The sequence below is a fragment of the Felis catus genome, chromosome A3, assembly GCF_018350175.1.
Source record: "Felis catus isolate Fca126 chromosome A3, F.catus_Fca126_mat1.0, whole genome shotgun sequence".
NCBI lineage: Eukaryota > Metazoa > Chordata > Mammalia > Carnivora > Felidae > Felis > Felis catus.
Window position 1 is genome coordinate 121,131,064 of NC_058370.1, and position 21,307 is coordinate 121,152,370.

At 38.2% G+C, this 21,307-nt stretch overlaps 1 protein-coding gene across 17 annotated transcripts in view; it reads left to right on the forward strand.

The window, feature by feature from the left end:
- Window positions 1–21,307, forward strand: part of ITSN2 (intersectin 2) — a 148,033-nt gene that overhangs the window by 59,349 nt on the left and 67,377 nt on the right. For 14 of the 17 annotated variants that reach the window (XM_045054867.1, XM_045054868.1, XM_023252050.2 and 11 more), the window contains 5 exons: window positions 1,553–1,693; window positions 2,688–2,775; window positions 6,749–6,888; window positions 7,931–8,011; window positions 19,672–19,808. In XM_045054867.1, coding sequence (XP_044910802.1) covers window positions 1,553–1,693; window positions 2,688–2,775; window positions 6,749–6,888; window positions 7,931–8,011; window positions 19,672–19,808 — 587 coding nt within the window. The remainder of the gene's footprint in view (window positions 1–1,552; window positions 1,694–2,687; window positions 2,776–6,748; window positions 6,889–7,930; window positions 8,012–19,671; window positions 19,809–21,307) is intronic. The other 3 variants (XM_023252054.2, XM_023252059.2, XM_019827837.3) reach the window with 1 other exon arrangement.

A 21,307-nucleotide genomic window follows, 5' to 3' on the forward strand; every position in this document is an offset into this window, starting at 1 on the left:
AGTTGGTTAAGCGTCTGACTTTGGCTCAGGTCATGATCTCATGGTTCATGGGTTCAAGCCCTGCATCGGGCTCTGTGCTGACAGCTCAGAGCCTGGAGCCGGCTTCGGATTCTGTGTCTCCCTCCCTCTCTGCCCTTCCCCCACTCCTACCCTGTGTTTCTCTCTGTCAAAAATAAATATTAAAAAAAATTTTTTTTTAGTATATAGTGGGAGAGAATCCTAAGATTGATGGTTTTTTTCCCCCCAAGAACTTGGATTACATACCAAGAAGTAGCATAGATTAATGTTCAGAGTCTGGAAGGCCCAGAGCCTATACTTACACATGCTGAAGATAAGTAACATGAAATCCAGGGTAGACACAACCCATTCCTATTCCTTTTAGCGTGTATTTCTCAAATATGAAGCATACTTTCCAGTAAAAACTTTATGAGTGATTTTTAAGCCTTATTTCTCCTCCTCCCTTTACTGTATTAGTTTGCTAGGGCTGCCATAACAAATACCGTAGACTGGGTGGCTTAAACAGCACAAATTAATTTTCTCACAGTTCTGGAAGCAGAAGTCCAAGATCAAGATGTCAGCAGGTTTGGTTACTTCTGAGACCTTTCTCCTTCGCTTGAAGATGGCTGCCTTCTTGCTGTGCCCTCACATGGCCTTTCCTCTGCCTGCGCATCTCTGGTGTCTGTTTTGTGTCCACATTTTCTAGCCTCATAAGTCAGATTATTTTAGGGCCCATTTATATATGACCTCATTTAACCTTATGATCTCTTTAAAGACCCTGTCTCCAAATACAATCACATTTTGAGGTCCTGGAGATTAGGACTTCAACATAACTTTTTGGAGGGATACACTTCAGCCCATAACACCTCACCCTTCTCTCTAGCCTCCATTGAGAATCTCTGCTGTTGTTGCTTTTTTCCCCCATACTTCTCAGAAGAAGAGAAAAGGAATATTTGGTATGGGAGAAGAAAATTGTGACCCAAAAGGCCCTGTTGGACCCTGTTTAATTGGAGGAAATTAGATGGCAGTGTGGAGGGTAGAAATGGAAGTGCAGAGAAGGTAATGCTAAAAGTCACATGTAGATGTTTATTTCTCATTATTCTTTGAAATTGTCTCTATTTTAATATAAATTAATGCCTAAATCCTGAATTCAGAAAAAATTCAGTGTGTTCTGTTTGTGCTTGCTCATCTTAACATATGGGCCCTTCTTATGCTCTGAGAATGGTATGTTTTCTGCTAACAACTTTGTAGTTAACAGATACAACTCTAGAACACATTCGACTTACTTTGTTTTTGTAGGGTTTTTTGGGGTTTTTTTTTGGTAGGCTCCACGCCCAAAGTCACCCTCAAACTTACGACCCTGAGATCAAGAGTTGCATGCTCTACTGACTGAGCCATCCAGGCAGGCATTCCCCATTTAGTTGTAGACATTTATCTAGACTGAGTATAAATGATAAATGACATTTAGAAGTTTAAATCAGGATATGATTCTCCTGACAGGAACATTTCCTATTAGCATCTTATGTTGCTGTGTATTTATATGCTCTTCCTATAGAATGGCAAACACCAGCAGATCTCAGGCAGACTTCAAGATGTCCGACTCCGAAAACAAACTCAAAAGACTGAGCTGGAAGTTCTAGATAAACAGTGTGACCTGGAAATTATGGAAATCAAGCAACTCCAACAAGAACTTCAGGTTAGTCCTTTGCTGCTGAATTGTCCATAAATATGAGCAGTCATTAATAATTCTTCCTGATAGAATAGTTTTCGCTTTAAGGGTGATGAACCTTTCTGAGTCTCTGATAGACTTCATTTCTAGAAGGATATAAGTATATACCATCTTGTATATTATATCAAGAAGCTCACATGCCCCCGAAAACTCTACTAGACCTCTGGTTAAATTCTACTTAATATTTGTACATAAATGGATGTTTATCACTTTGAGTTTTAAGTCTTTAATAAATGTGTAGATATACCTACACGTTAAACTAAGATTGTTGGTACTCTTTAGGAAATTTTGACCTAACATTTTTCTTTTCAGAGTTGTGGTGAGAGTGTTAAATGTGTGTGTCCCTCAGGGACCTGGTAATCTCTTCTTTACTTGTGCAGTAGGGTCTAGTTCAGTTATTATGGGGACTCTGGAAGCATTCTGAATCTTTAGAGTCCTCTTACCAAAATTACTGTTTCTGTATGGACTAGCAGTTAATTAACAGAGTCTTCTTCCTGTGTCACAGCAGGTACAGACAGGCCACATAACATTTCCTGTCTAATTTAAACCTGCTTCCCTAGTTATTCCTGAGTTATCAGTTTCTCTTTGATATTTATTCTGGGGTGCCGTGACCTGCTTACAGATACCATTCAGTGCAGATACCAAAGGCACCTCTTAGCTTGTACCTGCTGTCATCCATCAGTATGCTGAAAACTGTAAGACTTTCAGACACACCCCATTCCTCACCCCCTTTTCTTTCCAGCCAGTCGTTCATAAATGGGAATTCATGTTTAAATACTTGTATTTTAAGTCACACATAATTCCATTCTAGTTTATTCATAAAGTATAAGCAGTATTTTACAGCTACGTATTATTCCTATACTAAGTTTTAAGAGTGACTAAGTCATGTTTTTAAGTTTCCAAAAAATTTTCACACAACGTGACAGAGTTTTAACCAGGCACTACTTTTTCTTTTTATAAGGATTATCAAAATAAACTTATCTATTTGGTACCGGAGAAGCAATTATTAAATGAAAGAATTAAGAACATGCAGCTTGGTAACACACCTGGTAAGTCTCTAAGGTTTGTTTTGCCTCTTCCATTCTTCTCTGCGTGAAGGTGCCAGTCATACTCTTGTGAAAATAGCATTATTCTGTTATAAATAACATTTTTTGAACAGTTAAAATTTTCAAAATTATGTGAAAAAAATATCACAGATGTTAGAGCATTTTTACCAATAAAAAGTAAATAAAAATGAAATAAGTAATCATTGTGGTATGCCTTCCTATCTTGATAACATTTTATTTATATGTTTCAAATAAATATCAAATGTTAGACTAAAATAAGATCTGGGTTTGGCTCTAACCCAAGACTGTATGTGCATTCCGGCAAAATCCTACCCTCATTGTAAAGAACTATTCAGGAGGAGATTTTGCCATGGGAGCAAAGCTGTGAGATTCTGGGTGATAGTCTACAGCAATGATGGCCTTAACAGATTCATAGAAAGAATTCATAGAAAGAATTTTACCAACTTGGCCCTCTGACATTTTTGAAACAAAATATTCCAAGATAATTTGTGGGGAAGTAACATTTTTCTTGATCCAAGTCTCAACCAGAATATTGAAGAAAAGACCTCTATGTCAGATAGCATGCCAATAACAACATAGCAGAAGAAAGGTTTATTAAAGAAAAGTAAATCTGCAAGTACCGTGTTAGAACTAACCGAAGTATTCTAAATGTCTCCCTTTGAGTATCTGTCAGCCTTTCCATTCCAGGATTATTATACTTTTGACTCTTTAAGAAGTCCAATAAATAGCATCCCTCATCTTTGCCCAAGTGCCTCACTTTGCCCAAGTGAGGCAAAAGAGCAAGACGTATGAGAGACCAAAATACCACCTCATTTTTGGTAAAGCTGATATTGGACAGCCTGGCTTATTTGTGAGTGGGACAGATACACCTGTAAAACCAAGTAGAACAAGCTTCCTGTGGGCAGTTCAGTCTCAAGAATACAAGGGTGCGGGCATCTGGATGGCTCAGTCGGTTAAGCGTTTGACTCTTGGTTTTGGCTCAGTTCATGATCTCACAGTTCATGAGTTCGAGCCACAGAGCCTGCTTCAGATCCTCTGTCCCCCTCTGTCTTCCCCCTGCCAAAAGTAAATAAACATTAAAAAAAGAAAACACAAAGGACTGGAAGGGTCTAGGCTGTGTATGCCCAAGTCCTTATCTTGAGCTCAGCCATGACTGAAGGAGTGGAAAGAAGCTGAGAATGTTGTCTTAGTGAAGGGCCCTTTGCATGGAAGAAACACCAGGAATAGAGAATTTTACTGTTGTGAACTCTTCCTACTATGTCCCCCACCTTCCACTGAAATAGTCTCTCCATGTCTCTTCTCAGACTGTCTTCTTACACATAAGTATTTTCTTGGCTGCTCAGAATATATCAATCCCCACCTCACCCCTCCACAGGCATTCCAGGGGCAAGGTGAGCCAGCCCTCCTGATCTGTACAGTCACAGAAAGGATAGCATCAACTCTCATTGTTTTAGTATTTGGATTGTGAATGGAATGTGGAATATATCTTATTGGGGACCTGGTAGAGCTACTCTTTCTCTGTAGAATGTGATCCAGTTCAGCTGTTATTATAGTTATCCAGTTCAGGGGTGCCTGAGTGGCTCAGTCGGTTAAGTGTCCGACATTGGCTCAGGTCATGATCTCACGGTTCGTGAGTTCAAGCCCCGCATCGGGCTCTGTGCTGACAGCTCAGAGCCTGGAGCCCGCTTCAGATTCTGTGTCTCCCTCTGTGTGCCCTTCCCCTGCTCACACTCTGTCTCTCACATTGTCTCAAAAATAAATAAACATTAAAAAAAATTTTTTTATAGTTATCCAGTTAAAATAGGAAGCGTTTGTTTGGAATTTGCAAAGTACCCTGTATCCCTTAGATTCCTATCTCCATCTCTGTTGCCATTTAAGATTACCAACCATAGGCCCAGCACCATGCTAGGCAATTTTCATGCGTTATTTCTCTTAATCTTTGCAACAGCCCCGTGAAGTAGTTATTGTTACTCCCTTTGTGCAGCTTAGCAAAACTGAGGCTCAGAAAGATTAAGTAGCCCAAGATGGTGGAGTAATGGTTCTCAAATTCTTGTCTAAGTCTAAAGCCCACTGTGCCACCACATTGTCTGTCTTGATTTTCAGTTGCCTAACAAGGTGTTCATAGATATGATATATTCAAATTCAGTATTAAAACATCTGTTACTATTGATGCTCGTTTTGAAGAGTACTAGGAATGTATACTAACTTATTTTTTCCACATTGCTTGTCTCCGAACTCAACTAGATTCTGAACTACTTGAGGATAGGACCCATGCCTTACTTATCCTTCTTTTTTACCTGCTATTGCACATAGTGCAGGGCCTTGTACATAGCAGATGTGTAATTTAATGATAAAATATTTGTTGGAAAAGCACTAGAGAATGATAAGAGAACTTAGCAAGGTGTCTGGATAAAAAGTGAGCCTATAAAAATCAGTAACTTTACACTGTATCAAAAGTATTTAATTAGAAAGTGTTATGAACAAATCTCATTTACATTAGCATTCTCATTATTATGAATAAAGAAATGTACAGCTGTAAAATTTTACTGATATAAAAGATTCCTGGATAAGTATGTGCGTGTTATATTCCTGAATGATCTAGCTCAGTGTTGTAAAATGTCAGTTTTCTACTACTTTGTCCATACATTCAGTTCCATTGAGGTTTAATTGAAACCTGGCAAGATAATTCACAGATTAACCCAGAAGAGAAATATGCAGGATTAGGCAAGACTTGAAAAAGAGTAACATTGATGCGGGGAAGACATTAGCTCTACCCGGTATCAAAACATAAGTTAGGAAAGCTCTAGTCCCTAAAGTAGTATATTATTGATCAGAAAGAAGACATAGAATAATGGAACTGAATAGAGGGTCTAAAAACAGGTCTGTATGTATCTGATTGTTTAGGATACGATAAAGTTGACATTTAACACCAGTGGGGAAAGCACGGGCTGTCAGTAATCACCATCACTTCAGTTAGTGGTCTGGGGCACTTGCCTATCCGAAAGAGGGGGGCGGCTCTTTACCTCACTGTATGTGCAGAAATAAATTCTAGGTAAAATAAGAGGGTAAATATAAAAAGTGACTCTAGAAAATATGTTACAAAAACAAAACATTTGTATGATCTTGGTGTCAGGAAAGTTTCTTCAAATAATACCTAGAGCTATGAAGCAAAATATTTACAGATTTGATGACATAAAAGTGAGCTTTTTCATGATGAAAGACATCATAAATAGTAAAACATTTGAAATACATACAGTACAACAAGAATTTGGAGCTTCTGCAAATCACAAATTAAGACAGCCCAATGGGAAGAAAAAAGGCAGTGGATGAGGTGAGGCAATTCAAGAGAGTGGCCAATAAGCCTATAAACAGGTGTTGATTTGATTTTAATTGTTACCAAGAAAATACAAATTAAAATAACAGTGAGGTTTCATTTTTTTGCCAGTTAGAGAAAATGAAAAAAGATTGGGACTATCCATTATTGATGAGGGTATGCAGAAGCAGGTACTTGGGTGTCATTTTGTGTTGGTGCCCCTTTGTGCAAGTATAGTTTGGCAGTTTCTCTCAAATTTAAAGTGTTCAAGTGCTTTTACATGGCAATTCTTTCACCTCTTAGCCATATAAAATACTTTCACAAGTGCTTTAAAATGCATGTGTAAGGATAGTTATTGCAGCATTTTTATGTAGATAGTAGAAAATTAGAAACAACATAATGCCAATCAAAAGGGAATAGTTATATAAATTGTGAAACAGCCATAATGTAGACTACCATGGAGAAATTTTATGTCTTTTTTTATCCAGTGTTACTGAGAAGTAATTGGTATACACCACTGCATAAATTTAAGGTATACAGCATAAGGGTTTGGCTTAGATACATTGTGACAGTATAAGTCACTTACCAATAGCGACATAAGAAATTTTACCAAATGTAAACTACCTGATGTTTATATTTCAGATTTAGGGATTGGTTTGCTTCATAAAAAATCATTGGAAAAGGAAGAATTATGCCAAAGACTTAAAGAACAATTAGATGCTCTTGAAAAAGAAACTGCATCTAAGCTATCTGAAATGGATTCATTTAACAATCAATTAAAGGTATTTATTTTCTGTTATATTCATTTGTAGTTACTGCCTTCTTACCTTCCTCTTTTGATTTAGTGGAATAAGTAACTAAAGCTATTATTGTTATATGTAGTGTATTTCCATAATTTATCTTATAATTTGAGCGATACCAGATTACAAGATTGCTTTTAATGTTCTCTGTAGATATTATAAATACTGTTATGTAGTGAAACCTATCATTTATCATAGTTTCCAGTTCTTGACTATTTTTATTGCTATCTATACATTTTTAAGGATAGTTGCCTTTATCAGTATTAGAAAACTGATCTCAGCCAACATGATCTTAGGCAAAATTCTAAGATGGTGGATATGGAAAACTGAAACTAATTCTGGTGATAGAGGCTTTTATAACACACTAGATTTTTTTTTTGTTTCTTTGTTATGATTTAATTAACCTTTGTGAAGTAATGCAATAATCAGTGAAATCCAAAGCATAACCTGGCACTCTGAACTTTGCATGAAAAGTAAGTTCACGATTCATTATTTGCCGTAGTGGCAGAGCAGATGCCCAGAGTACCTACTGTATGCTTACCATTCTTTGCAGTGTTAGCGATATAATGAAGCCATAGCTATGAAAGCTGTATTAAAAGGTAAAAACCTTCTAGGTTTTTAGAATGCTGATGGGCCAGCGTTCGAATTTGGGAATAGTCTCAGCGATTTCTTTGCTAACAGAATGTAAAGTTTTCGGAGCCTAAAGTATTCCATAGTTTTTCAGGCAGCCATCCACCTCTTCATGTGACTTTTGCTGACTTATTCAAAGTAATAGTACACCAACTATAGAGTGAATATTATAAAGAAAAGAGACCACGCTGGCTTCAGTTAAGGAGGGGAAATTTTAGGCAAATAATGTTGATAATACATTTTACACAAGCATATATTTTGTAGAAAATAATTTAAAGAAAACCAAGTAATTTGTCATTGATGGACAGACAAGCCAGCAAAGTTATCTTCCCTACATTATTTTTTTTTAATCTGTACATAGTTTAATTGGCTTTTTATCTGCCTTATCTTACAGTGTGGGAATATGGATGACTCTGTTCTGCAGTGCCTTTTGTCTCTGCTAAGCTGTCTCAACAACCTCTTCCTCTTACTTAAGGTTATTTTCTAATATCTAGCTCCTTTTCTTTGAGTTACTTTACTGTTTTCTTTTCTTAAAAACTGGACTATTCTTTGCATTTATCTGAGTATCTTTGTTTGAAATAACATACACAATGTAGACCTTTTTTCTTTCTGCTTGCTTGAGTAGCCTTCTGCTGTCTAACTGCCTGTTTGAGTCTAATGCCAGAAATTTGTAGGGTTGCCCAGAGTAACCTGTCTCATGAGGAGCCCAGGACTCTCAAAAATCCCTCAAAATTCCCTTAAAACGTCCCTGTGCATTGGGTTAACTGCTGGGATGATTACTGAGTCAATAAAAAAAGAAAGCTAAGGGTAAATCATTTACCCATATCACTGGAAATCATTGTTTAAAACAAAAGTTATACTTTCTGAAATACAGAGCAAGGTTATGTCATGTATATACCAGGCTGCTTCCTAATGCTGCTGTAAAGAAAAATCTGAAAGAACCAGTAGTGCAGGGGTGGTCTTAGTTACGTCTGGTTACCAGGCCTCATGTTTAGAATGCTTGCCCTTCAGATAAAAATGTTTAAGTCATATACATAAATAAATAGTTCACCTTGTCATTTGTAGCACATAGAGTATTTCAAATACTCCGTGAATTCCTGTTTTAATATAATTTAAAGAAAGATGCTTTGCATTTAGCACTTGCTGACCCTAGATTTTGAGTGTTCATTCTACTCCCTTCTACTCTGGATGGCAGTAGGCAGTTGCATGTATATGTATATGTCTTCACACATAGTGAAGACAGGAACATGATAAGTAGAATTCATTTGTTATTTAAGCAAAGGTAGGGCAAGTTGGAAAGATAGTATCAGCTTTTTCTTTATAGCATAAATGGCCAGAATATCTGGTCTTAGAACTTCTACTATAGGTTGCATAGAAATTTCAACCTAAGTTTCTTCGTCTATAAAATGAGGTTTGATGATGATTTATGGACTGTACTCACACACATAAGCCTGATTATTTCAGTTAGCATTTGATTCTTCACAGGCCAGCAGATTATTCTTGTCTCTTTTTTTACTTTCTTCCTTCTGCTTCCTGCCTTCCAGCCTTTCACTGCTTATTGATACTTTCATCAGAGGCAATTTAGGAAATTAAAAGGGGATGAGAACTGTAGTCATCATTGCAAAGCAATGCGGAGCAGTTGGTTAACATATTGCTGAAAACTATCCATTGAATTGTCAGTGAGACCTTTGCAGACCTCATTACATTGCCAGTTTAGTTAAGTGAGCAGAAGCTGGCCTGCACAGATCAGGAATGAACGGGAGTTGAGGAAGGGCTGAGTATGAACAGCTCTGGGAGGAGAATGCAAAGAAAGCCTGAGGTCAAAGGAAAACCTTTTTTTTTTTTTGGTTTCAGAAAGACTTGAAGGACAAAGGATACAAACTTTCCGTTATGCAAGGTGGATAAGTTCTGGGATCTGTTGTACAGCGTGGTGACTATAGTTAGCAATATCCTGTTGTACACTTGAGATTTGCTAAATAGGAGAGAAAATGGTAACTATGTGAGATAGGGATGTTAATTAACTTGGTTATGGTAATCATTTCACAGTACATACTAATATTGAAACATCAAATTATATATCTTAAACATGTATAATCTTTATTTGTCAGTTATATCTCAATAAAGCTTAGAGGTGGGGAATAATTGGGACTACGCTTGGAGATGGTATCAGCTTTCTGTAAGGTATATGGTTACATGGGGAAGAGATAGCTTCTGTTAGGACGGAGGAATGGAAATGGAGAAAACAGAGCTGGTTAGGTAACTCACCATATCTGTCTTAATGATGATTGCCTGGCTCAAGCCAAATGTCTCATTGCTGAATTCCCAGCACCTACGTGGAACATATACATGAAATGTAGTGGGTGGCAGGAAATACTTGTGGAATGAATGAATGGTTTTGAATGTTCTCAGAAAATATGCAGCATTTAGGGTTAGTATATAGAGTTTATGGGGGGAAAAGGTAGAAAGAAATTTACCAAAAAACAGCAGAGAGCCATGTATCCCAGATGCCAGCAACACTTGTGACTCCGTGCATTTTTTCTGCTAAATAAAGGCTATTTTTTAAATGGGGGAAAAAAAAAAAAAAAGCCTTGAAGGAGACTGAGGAGAGAAAGGGAGAAAGGTAGTGAGAGATTGAGTGAGAGATATGAGGTGGTAGTAACTGATAGAGTAGAGCCCAGGGAACCAGATTGAGATAGAATCCAGAGCCTGGATTTAAGGATTAGATAAAAAGACTTTGAGTGTAGCATATGGAGAAAAGATGAGTGTGGATACAGCTAAATTTGCTGGTGGAGAGTAGGAAGCTGACAGCTTCAAGACTTAAAATCAGAAGCAAGTTGGACCATTACAAGGAACCTTCCTGGGTAGTTGAGGACATGGAATAATTCCAACTGGATAGAAGAAGATGGGTGCAGCTGCAGGAAGTTTTATTGATTTTTGAGATGGAAAGATGAGGGAACTCTAATGAGGGAGATTTAATGAGGCAAGATTATTAGCTGGTAGTGAGAATGGATGGAAGATTAGGAAGTTGCAAGAGAGAGAAGTAGGCCTGGTGAGGAATAGACATCTTGGTGAGGATAGGGGGTGCACACTTAGTGGAGGAAAACAGTAGATGTGCTGAGCAATGTTGAATGCCTGTTTGAAGTTGGAGGTCATGAATATAAATTGAAAACAGCATACCTGGGACACACAGGTGGTTCAGTCAGTTAAGCATTGACTTTAGTTCAGGTCATGATCTCATAGTTCATGGGTTCAAGCCCCATGTCGGGCTCTGTGCCGATAGCATGGAGCCTGGACCCTGCTTCAGATTCTGTGTTTCCCTCTCTCTACCCCTTCCCCGCTCGTGTGCTGTCTCTCTCTCAAAAATAAACATCAAGGGGTGCCTGGGTGGCTCAGTCAGTTAAGCGTCCGACTTTGGCTCAGGTCGTGATCTCGTGGTCCGTGAGTTCGAGCCCTGCGTCGGGCTCTGTGCTGACAGCTCAGAGCCTGGAGCCTGTTTCAGATTCTGTGTCTCCCTCTCTCTGACCCTCCCCCGTTCATGCTCTGTCTTTCTCTCTCTCAAAAATAAATGTTAAAAAAATTTTTTTTAAGTAAATAAACATCAAAAAATAATAATAAATTTAAAAAGAAAAGAAAACAACATACCTAACTGTATGCTTGGGATGAGCACAAGGAAGGCTAATGAAGTAGGTTCATAGGTTTATACAGGTTTGAGGGGTTTTGTTTGTTTGTTTTAGAATTTTTTTTTAACATTTATTTATTATTGAGAGACAGAGACAGAGCATGAGGATGAGAGGGGCAAAGAGCGAGGGAGACACAGAATCCGAAGCAGGCTCCAGGCTCTGAGCTGTCAGCACAGAGCCCAACGCAGGGCTCGAACCCATGAACTGTGAGATCATGACCTGAGCTGAAGTCAGAAGCTTAACCAACTGAGCCACCCAGGCGCCCCAGGTTTGAGGTTTTAATAGACGTGGCAACGAGGCAGGGGGACAAGGAGTTGCAGATCTTGACACACTAATTACAGTAAAGGTGAACTCCGAAATATGGGCTGGACAAGTAGGAGTATGAGGAGAGGAAGGGGTGCTGATGAAAAAGGAGAGAATGATGGGGTCAAGAATGGAGGTCTTAGGTTAGAAAACTTGAAATGGGTGCACCAGGTGTAAGAAAAGCTTGAAGGATAAGAACTTCTCTTTGAAGAATGAGATATTTAGTCAGTAGTTCTGTTTCTAATGATGACAAGATTCAAGGTATAATAATGCAAATGGCGGATTAAATGGAGTAAAAGGGAGAATTGAGGTTTTGATCGAGTCCATGTGGATTTCAAACCCTTGGAGTAGTGAAGATTAATGAATGAGGATCAGACCAGATTATCAAGAGATGACAGTAAAGAGGAAGAAGAGGGCGTGTTGCAAGATGGTGTGAGCCTCAGAAAAGCGTTAGTTTGTAAGAGTGAAGAGAATGGTCTGGAAATGGCAGTGAAGAGCAAGGAAAATAGCTTTAGTTCTCCCTTCACCCTAATGTAAATGGAATATGTGGTGATAAACTGAGAGGGAAATCGAGGAAAAGCATGTTTTAAGGGATCAGCCAAAAGGGCAGAGAGCTAAGGGAGTTTCCGTTCAGAGTTGTGTGGATATTTGGGGAACTTCCTGACCACAAACAGGAAGTTCCTGGGCAGTGCAAGGGTTTGAGGAGAGAAAGGGTAGGGAATTGGGTCAGATCAAGAGATAAACAGCATTCTAGAGATGAGAATTTAGGTGGTAAAGGATGACAAGGAAGGCCAGGTGGGTTGACAGGTGAGATAGAATTGGTCTCTGGTGTCAGAGGAAGACAGGCAGTGATTTCTAATCTGTGGTCTTTGAGACAGTGTTTGGAGTGATCACTGCTTTAGCCTACTTGTGGTGAAATGGAAGCATAAAATTGTAAGTTTGTTTTCTGAAGATACTATGTTCTTCTGGACCCTGTAATGTTCATGGACAAGATCAGTGGTAATTTTTACTCTTTTGCTCAAGTCACACTAGGACACATAGCACAGCCAGTGGATTCAAAGGTGAGATATTTGACAGGCCCTTATTCCATTAAGGAAATTCACACACTGTCCTGTCTTTAGCATTGAGTTGCAGTGAAAACAGTCGTGGCCGTGGAGTCTGAAGAAATGAATCCTGGTCCTATCCATATCACTTGCTAGCTGTGTAACTGTCATTTAACCTCAAAATTTTGCTTTCTTCAGTTACAGCTGACAATATGTGCTCTGCCTTCTTTGCAGTCTTAGGACAATTAAATGAGATAGCATATATACAGAAGTGCTTTGTGAATTATTATGTGCTATACAAATCTTTTTATTGTTCTTATCAGGGTAGGGATTATCCTGAATCTCCACAGTACTTTTAGTGCATTGGAAGGTCACCACTGCTGACTTGGGATAATGATTGAGGAGATCCTATTCCTTGGAGAGAAAGTGTCAACACCAGAATTGTGGCTTATCGTAGACCTCTATTCTAAACCTTTCCGTTGGGACTTTTGTCATTCTGGCCTTGCTGACTAGTCCTCAGTTACTGTAGACAGTGCTTCTAAAATTGAATTTTACTGATGGCTCATCCGATTCAGGATGGAGGCAGGCGATCTCTCTTGTTGGTTAACAAGCTCTGAGAGAATCGGTACACTGGGTTGGTAAATGGTCATCACTTACGCTTGATGTTGCCTCTTATTCAGAATACTGCTTTTATGTTCTTGCATCACAGTCACCCCCTTTAGAACAGACATGAAATACTGTTTGTTTCAATTCCCTTTAAATCATTTAATCTTAGAAATGTTTCCTAGCTAATAAAAGATATTTTAGTAATTTATCTGACAGTGAGTTTAAGTGAAAGTAAATATAGAATCTGGTATGTGCAGGAGTTTGAATGGCATAGTGGAGGTAGTTCAAAACTAGGCAAGTCCCTTAATCTTCTGAGCCTCAGAAGTGGTCACCACCTGGGTGGCCCAGTTGGTTGAACGTCCAACTTCATGATCTCGTGGTTTGCGAGTTCAAGCCCCTCATTGCTCTCTCTGCTGTCAACACAGAGCCTGCTTTGGATCCTCTGTCCCCTTCTCTCTCTGCCCCTCCCCTGCTTACTCTCTCTCAAAAATAAAAATAAACATTTTTTTAAAATTTAAAAATCTTTTAAAAATGGATGATCATTATATCTATTTTACGAGAACACTATCGAGATCAAATGTAGGTGTTATGTGTAAAAGCACATTAAAGTGCTACACAGATGTTCAGGGGGCTTAGGGGATGTTAAGTTTGAGGAGCTAATTTGCATTCTATGATTTTTTTCTTTTTTTTTTTCTTTTTAAAAAAATTTTTTAATGTTTATTTTTGAGAGAAAGAGTGTGAGCAGGGGAGGGGCAGAGAGGGAGGGAGACAGAATGCGAAGCAGGCTTCAGGCTCTGAGCTGTCAGCACAGAGCCTGACACCAGTCTCAAACCCACAAACCATGAGATCATGACCTGAGCTGAAGTTGGACATTTAACTGACTGAGCTACCCAGGCGCCCCTATGATTTTTTTTTCATGACTAGTAACATTTTGTCCTGATTATGTGACATTATTCAGCTGAGTTGTATTTTGTCAGTTGAATCTCTTTCATGTCTTGGCCTTTGGAAAGAACATCACATGCTTTCTTTAAGCAAAATCAGAATATAAGATTGCTTCCTGTCACTTAGGAGATATTCAGTATTGGTGGTTAAAGTTCAGTGAGTTACATCTTTCACTTCTATCAGGATGGTAGAAGAAAGAAGTACTCTGAGAAATGAAAACAATTGAAGTAGATGCTGGATTTAAACATTTTTGTGAGTGCTTTGTTGAGCCCTGTTGAGGTACACTTGGGTCCAAAACTAAGTAAACCAATCCTAACCAAGTGGTCAAATAACAACATTACCAAAATGGTGCAAACCAACTTTTTGTCTCCTGATATGTTGCACTGAAAGAAACACAACATCATGTCTATACTGTTTTTGCCAAAAATATTTGATCTAGGTGTAAGGAAGTAATTAGACATGCCCAAATTGTCTCTAAAAATGTGAATCTCACAAAAGATGGAGGAAAGTTTCCAGATTTAAAGAGACCAAAGAGCCATGACCGAAGGGCACTTCATGAGCCATGACTGAAGGATCGTGACAGCGAAACGATCCCTTGATTGGATCGTGGATCAGAAAACTATTATTGAGGACAATATTTACACTAGTGGGGACATTTTTAAATATAAACTCTATTAAGTGACATTTTATGGCTGTGTTAAATTTCTTTAGTTTGGTACTGGCATTGGCATTGTAGTTATGTAGACTAATGATGAAGTATCTGAAGGCATCATTGTCTTCAACTTAATCAAATTTTCTATAGGTTTGAAAGTTTTCAAAATAAAAAAGCAGAGAAAAATTTAGAATGGCAAAATGTCAAATGTTTGAAAAATGAAAAAGTAGATAAAGTATGTTTTCAAGTTATAAGGGTACTAAGTAGATTAACCAGGGGTAGATATCAACACTGGGCAATGGAGAGGGAGGGGGATAGTGTAAATGAGCAGATTACTCATCTGGCATACCAGGTGTCAGTAGCCATTTTCTAATTCATAAATGAAGATCTATTAATATTAGCCAAGTTTTATGAAGGGCTTTCTCTGGGACTGACACCATTCTGTCTTATTTATATTAACTTATTAATCCTTACCTTAACCCCGTGATGTAGGTAGATATTATTATTCTCCATATTTCACATAGAAGTAAATTAAGGCTCAGAAGTTGAGTCATACAGCTTGTAAGTGTAAGAGCAGAATTTCAACCCAAATAGTTAGCATTTGACCTTAAATGGTTATATTGGGAGGAAAAAAGATGAAAATTTCTAAGCTAAGCATTCAACTTGAGAAGCTAGAAAAAGGCTAGCATAATAAAGCAAAAAAAGTAGAAGGAAATTCATGAGAGAAAAGACAGACATTTAATACAAAGAATCAAGAAAGCCAGTGTTTGAGTCTTTTAAAGACTAATAAAATGAAACCTCTGGCAAGACCGATTTTTAAAAGAAAGTGGAAGTAACGAAAATTATTCATTAGGAGTGAAAAGGAAATCCAATTAAATATGCTGCAAACATAAAAAGAAAAGGATATTATGACAGATTTTTGCACATAAATATAAAAACATAGATGAAGTTACAACTTGCCAAAACTGACTCAAAATATAAAGTATCTCGGTAGCTCTATCATCATAAAATATTTTATTTTATTTAAAAAAATTTTTTTTAATGTTTTTATTTATTTTTGAGACAGAGAGAGACAGAGCATGAGCAGGGGAGGGGCAGAGAGAGAGGGAGACACAGAATCTGAAGCAGGCTCCAGGCTCTGAGTTGTCAGCACAGAGCCCAACGCGGGGCTCGAACTCACACACCGCGAGATCATAACCTGAGCCGAAGTCGGACGCTCAACCAACTGAGCTACCCAGGCGCCCCATCATAAAATATTTTAAATCTATAGTTTGAAATCTTCCCTAAAAGAGAATCCAGACCCAGAGTTTTTACTGAAGGAACAAGTAAATCTAGTCTTATACAACAGTTCTGAAATACAGAAAACGTGGGAATATTCCCAATTTATATGAAGTTATCATAAACATATCAAAACCTGATAAGAACAGTATGAGAAAGCATAACTATGGACCAGTTTAACATAGAGATAAAAGTTCTAAACAATATTAAAAAGATGAATGCAGAATTTATTAAAAAAAAAAAAGGATAATCCATAGTGACCACAAAATTGGATTTACCTTAGTCATGCAAAGATGGTTTGACATACAAAAATGTGTAGTTTGCCATATAAACAGATTAAACGGGGAAAAATGGTATATATCTCATTCGATGCAGAAAAGGCATTTGTAAAATTTAATATCCGTTCATGATTAAAACATGAAAAACTTATTAGCAAATTAGGAATAGAACTTCCTTAACCTGAAAAAGAAGATCTGTCATTCTATTAAGACTGCAGTAGTTCTGTCCATAGTTACTTCATTAGTTTACTTGTTCTGAGTTAGCTGATATATTTAACCAGGGCCTCCTGGAGGGGGTGACTTGATCCAGAGGAGTGAGTCTAGTGCTAGGAATTGCTAAGATCACTTCAGTCAAGCAGAGGAAGTTTCTGGCAAGACTTATGGTGCTCTTCAAATGTTATTAGTATGTATAGACTATTGTTTATGCATTCTCGTGCATCCAATAAATACTAATTAAATATCCACACTATCCCAGACCCTCTTGGGTGGGGATGCTTTGATGAAAGACAGTCCTGTTGTCAAGAAACTGACTCTAGTGGAGGGGGCAACCGTACAGTCAGAAGATGCTGACTTTGATAGAGGGAGGGGCACTGGATGCCTTGGGGATCAAGGGAAGCTCATGAACTCAGCCACTGGAGGAATGGAGCTCATAAAGAAAGACTTAGAGCGGTATCTTACAGGACAAATTGGAGGGCTAACCTTGCAACGATAAGATCAGACATTAATTTGGCTCCTTTTTACTCTCCTTTTAAACTTCCGATTCCCCTTCTTTAGGACCTCAGCCAATAATAATAGCTAAAATTATTATGAACTTAACATGTGCCCTGCACAGTTTGTAAGCACTTTGTGTGTATTAACCCATTTAATCCTCACAAGAACATTGTGAGGCATGTATTATAATTACATTTTACAAATGGGGAAACGGCTGAGTGACTCTCCTAAGGTTCCTCAGCTCATCACTGACAGAGCCTGATTCAGACCTCTGCTCCCAGAGTCCTTATCACTAAAGCAAACTGCTTCTCCATAGACTGTTAACCACCATTATTCTTCTGCTTTTCACTAGAATTTGGAGAAAGGTACAACCAAGGGAACTATAGAAGCCGAGATTTGTGGAAACTGCTCTGAATGCAGTATTTGTGTTGTTATTGGCTCAAGCTGCCCATCTTGATCTCAGACATTTTGGACATAGTCTTCAGACACCACATTGTACTCAAATCTATCACTTCAATCAAGTTAAAAGGGTTCACCTATAAAATATTTTATTTCTGGAAAGAAATTGAGTTTGGGTTTTTGGAATTTTTTTGTTTTGGAAGATTTTTTGGTTTGGAGTTTCATTATTGTGTGTGTGTGTAGATACCCCCAAAACATTTTTTACCAAAACGTTCTACCAAACACAGTTAACCCTTGAGCAACATGGGTTGGGCGCCAATGCCCAATATAGTTGAAAATCTGCATACAACTTTTTGACTTCCCCAGAACTTAACTACTAATAGCCTACTATTAACCAGACATCTTACCTGTAACAGAAACAGTGATTAACCCAGATTTTGTGTTATATGTATATTATGCTATATTCTTAAAATTAAGCTAGAGAAAAAATGTTACTGAGAAAATCATAAAGAGAAAACACATTTACAGTATTATGCCATATTTATTTTAAAAAATCTGTGTATAGGTGGACATGCAATTCAAATCCAGTTGTTTGAGGGTCAGCTGAACTGTTTATTTAAGGTCTCACCTTTGCCATGAAACCTCTTTTGATTACTTTAAGTTTTTGTGTGTGGGGGGGGTTGGTTTGTGCTTTTATTTCCTCTTCCATATTCCAGCCTTTTTGTACTCTCTTGTTCAGGATTCTGTAGATTCCATGTAGAAGAAAGTCAGTTCAAAATAGTTAAGCTAATGAGAGTAGTTACTGGCAGAGTACCAGGACTGCTGACTGAGTCAGTAGAAGCACTCCTGGGCAGGGGTAGTTCTAAGACACAGGAATGCACTTGGAGATTCACTTCCCCCAGTCCTCCCTCTCTGCCTCCAGTCTTTGCTTCTCTCTTTTCTGTGTTGATTTCATTTCTACCCCAATGGCTTCACTGTAGTGGGGCATCTCCAGGTTTAGCTTCAGTTTAATGAGCTTCAAGCAGGAAAGACTTCTTTCTTCCCTCTTCAGTCTGTCCAAATCTCAGGAAAGGATTCTGGCCCAGCTTGGATCAGATGTCCTTTGGACCAGTCATTCTGGCCAGGGAGGTGGGTTGCTCTGATGGGTTAGGCCTAAATTAAATGACTGCACCCCAGTGGGAGTGAGAGGAGCACTGAATTTGACAGATTCATCACAACCATATCAAACAGGGTTGGGGCAGGTACTTGGGAAAGGTGCTTTTAGAAGAAGATATAAGGAAAAATGCTGAACAGATAACCACAGGTTTCCACTAAGGCACTGAGCTCTAGCCCACATTTTAGCACTTTTTGCTGCTTTGAGATAAGTGAGCTCTTTGAAAGCAAAGACTGCAGCCTTGAGAGTTAGAGGGCCCTCGATTTGATCCCCTGCATATCTGTGCAGCACTGCATAGAACTAGATGCTCAATAAACAAGGGTTTATTTCAATTCCTGTTTGGAATACTTTTCGTTATTTTGGCTCTCTCTAGTCAAGGATGTCATGGCAGACATCCTTTCCATTTTTAGTTTTAACTGAATTACTCAATAATTGTTGATGGGTTGTTAATTGTTAAAAAGTTATGGGTAACTTGGTTAAACTATGTAAAAAACATGATTGAACAAAATTCCTCTTCAAATAATAAGCAAATTTCTTCCCCACATTTTTAATGGATTGGCTTTTTATTGAAAATAAAGTACCGGGGCGCCTGGGTGGCGCAGTCGGTTAAGCGTCTGACTTCAGTCAGGTCACGATCTCGCGGTCCGTGAGTTCGAGCCCCGCGTCAGGCTCTGGGCTGATGGCTCAGAGCCTGGAGCCTGTTTCCGATTCTGTGTTTCCCTCTCTCTCTGCCTCTCCCCCGTTCATGCTCTGTCTCTCTCTGTCCCAAAAATAAATAAAAAACGTTGAAAATAAAGTACCAAATCAAAGAATTGGCTTATAAAATTGTCTTATCTGTATTCCTTAGAAATGAATGAATACAAAAGTAGGTGATTTTAACATATGTTTGTCCTCAGTGGTTAGTTACAAGGCTTAAATACTTGTTTTCAAGTTTTTTTTTAATCATCCAGAGATTTCTAGAACTTTACTCTTTTTACTTTAGTTTAACTTGCTTTAGGATTTGTGTCTGTTAATGAAAGTGCCACATTATTACGTAAGACAAAAATAGTTAAATCAATGGTATATTGACTTATTTTCATTTTCTCCTTAGGAACTGAGAGAAAGCTACAATACACAGCAGTTAGCCCTTGAACAACTTTATAAGATCAAACGTGACAAGTTGAAGGAAATTGAAAGAAAAAGGTCAGAGCTAATACAGAAGAAGAAACTAGAAGATGAGGCTGTAAGGTAATGTAACTGATAAATTTATTATACTGTATTACTATTAGATTTCTAACTTTATTGCTCATATCTTTAGTTTGACTATGAAAATTTAAGGGAAATAAGAGGATTATTCTAGGATGCTAATTAGATTGTCAGTTTTAGAAATTCAGGTCTTCTTTTGGGACTGAGTTTATAGTAATCAATTTCATGTTCCATTAGTGAAAAATAGGGGCTTTGGAGTCAGGCCTTCTTGATCTTCTTGGACTTCTTGATCTGCCACTTAATGATTTGGGTGACTTTGGTTGAGTCACTTTACCTTTCGAACCCCAGTTTCTCCATCTCAGAAATAGAAATATTGATGTATGCTTCATAGGTAACTGAGAATTAAATAAAAATAATCTAGCTAAAGAGCCAAGCATAAATGTCTGGCAGTCATCATTTCCATCTCTCCACTGTAAATCTATTACTGTTTCCTGAAAGATCACAAAAACCAAATACTTAATTTTACAGAGTGATAAGATGGAGTGTATAATGCTATGTGGACATATTTCTCTTTGTACCGCTGATAGATATCTATCAATTGCCTCCATTTATAGCTAGGAAAAGTAGGACAGTTGTGGAATTTGACAGAACCATTTATTTAGAGACTTGGCATGATTTTTTTTTCTGTCTGCAGAATCTTATTTCTAATATGTTCCTCAGTTACTTCCCCAAGTTCTCTAGTGTCAGAAATCAATATAATTAACAGATATTGATAAACCAACATTCCTTTGCCTCAGAGATAAGTAGATGAGTAATGCCCATGAAAGAGCTAATATTACTAGGGAGGCAAGAAGGACACATTACCATATGGCAGGTCTCTCTTTTTAATGGCTTCAGAATAGCTACTCCCAGCACATTTTTAACGAGTGGCTGCTGTTGGCTGTGATGAAGGAGACTCTGGTTTTACTCCTGGCTCCTCGATTCCTCATAATTCCAATAAGAAATGGAGACACCTAAACAGATCATTATGGTACTCTTAACTCCAAGGCCCCTACTTTTGTGGCCCCCAACAAGAGACACTAGAATAATATAGAAGCAGAGACAGTGAAGTTCAAATTCAGAATGCTTTTGCCACTTAACTGTGCCACTGATCCTTATGCAGTAACTACACAGCTAGTCACAGTGTCAGAATTTTCCACTGACCCATTGCCAGTATCTTGATATCTCTTCATTATCGCTCACAATTTTTTTCAGGCCAACAAACCATAGTAGTAATGTACATTTTCATGTCACTCATCCTCCTCACACCTTCTGCAGTGGAAGAGGGAAGAAATCAGAGGAGAATCACATGGAGAATCGGTCCAGAGCTGAGTCTTAACAACTACAACTTGGTTTCTTGGCCATTTGCCCAGGAAGGTTCCTTCCTTGTCCCATGCTGTTGGTTATAGTCAGGTTTTCACATTGTAGATGTGGCCTCTGCCCTTTGTCCAGCTTCTGTGCCATCTTTTGGCTCTGGAACAGTTTGTCATCCACTAACACAT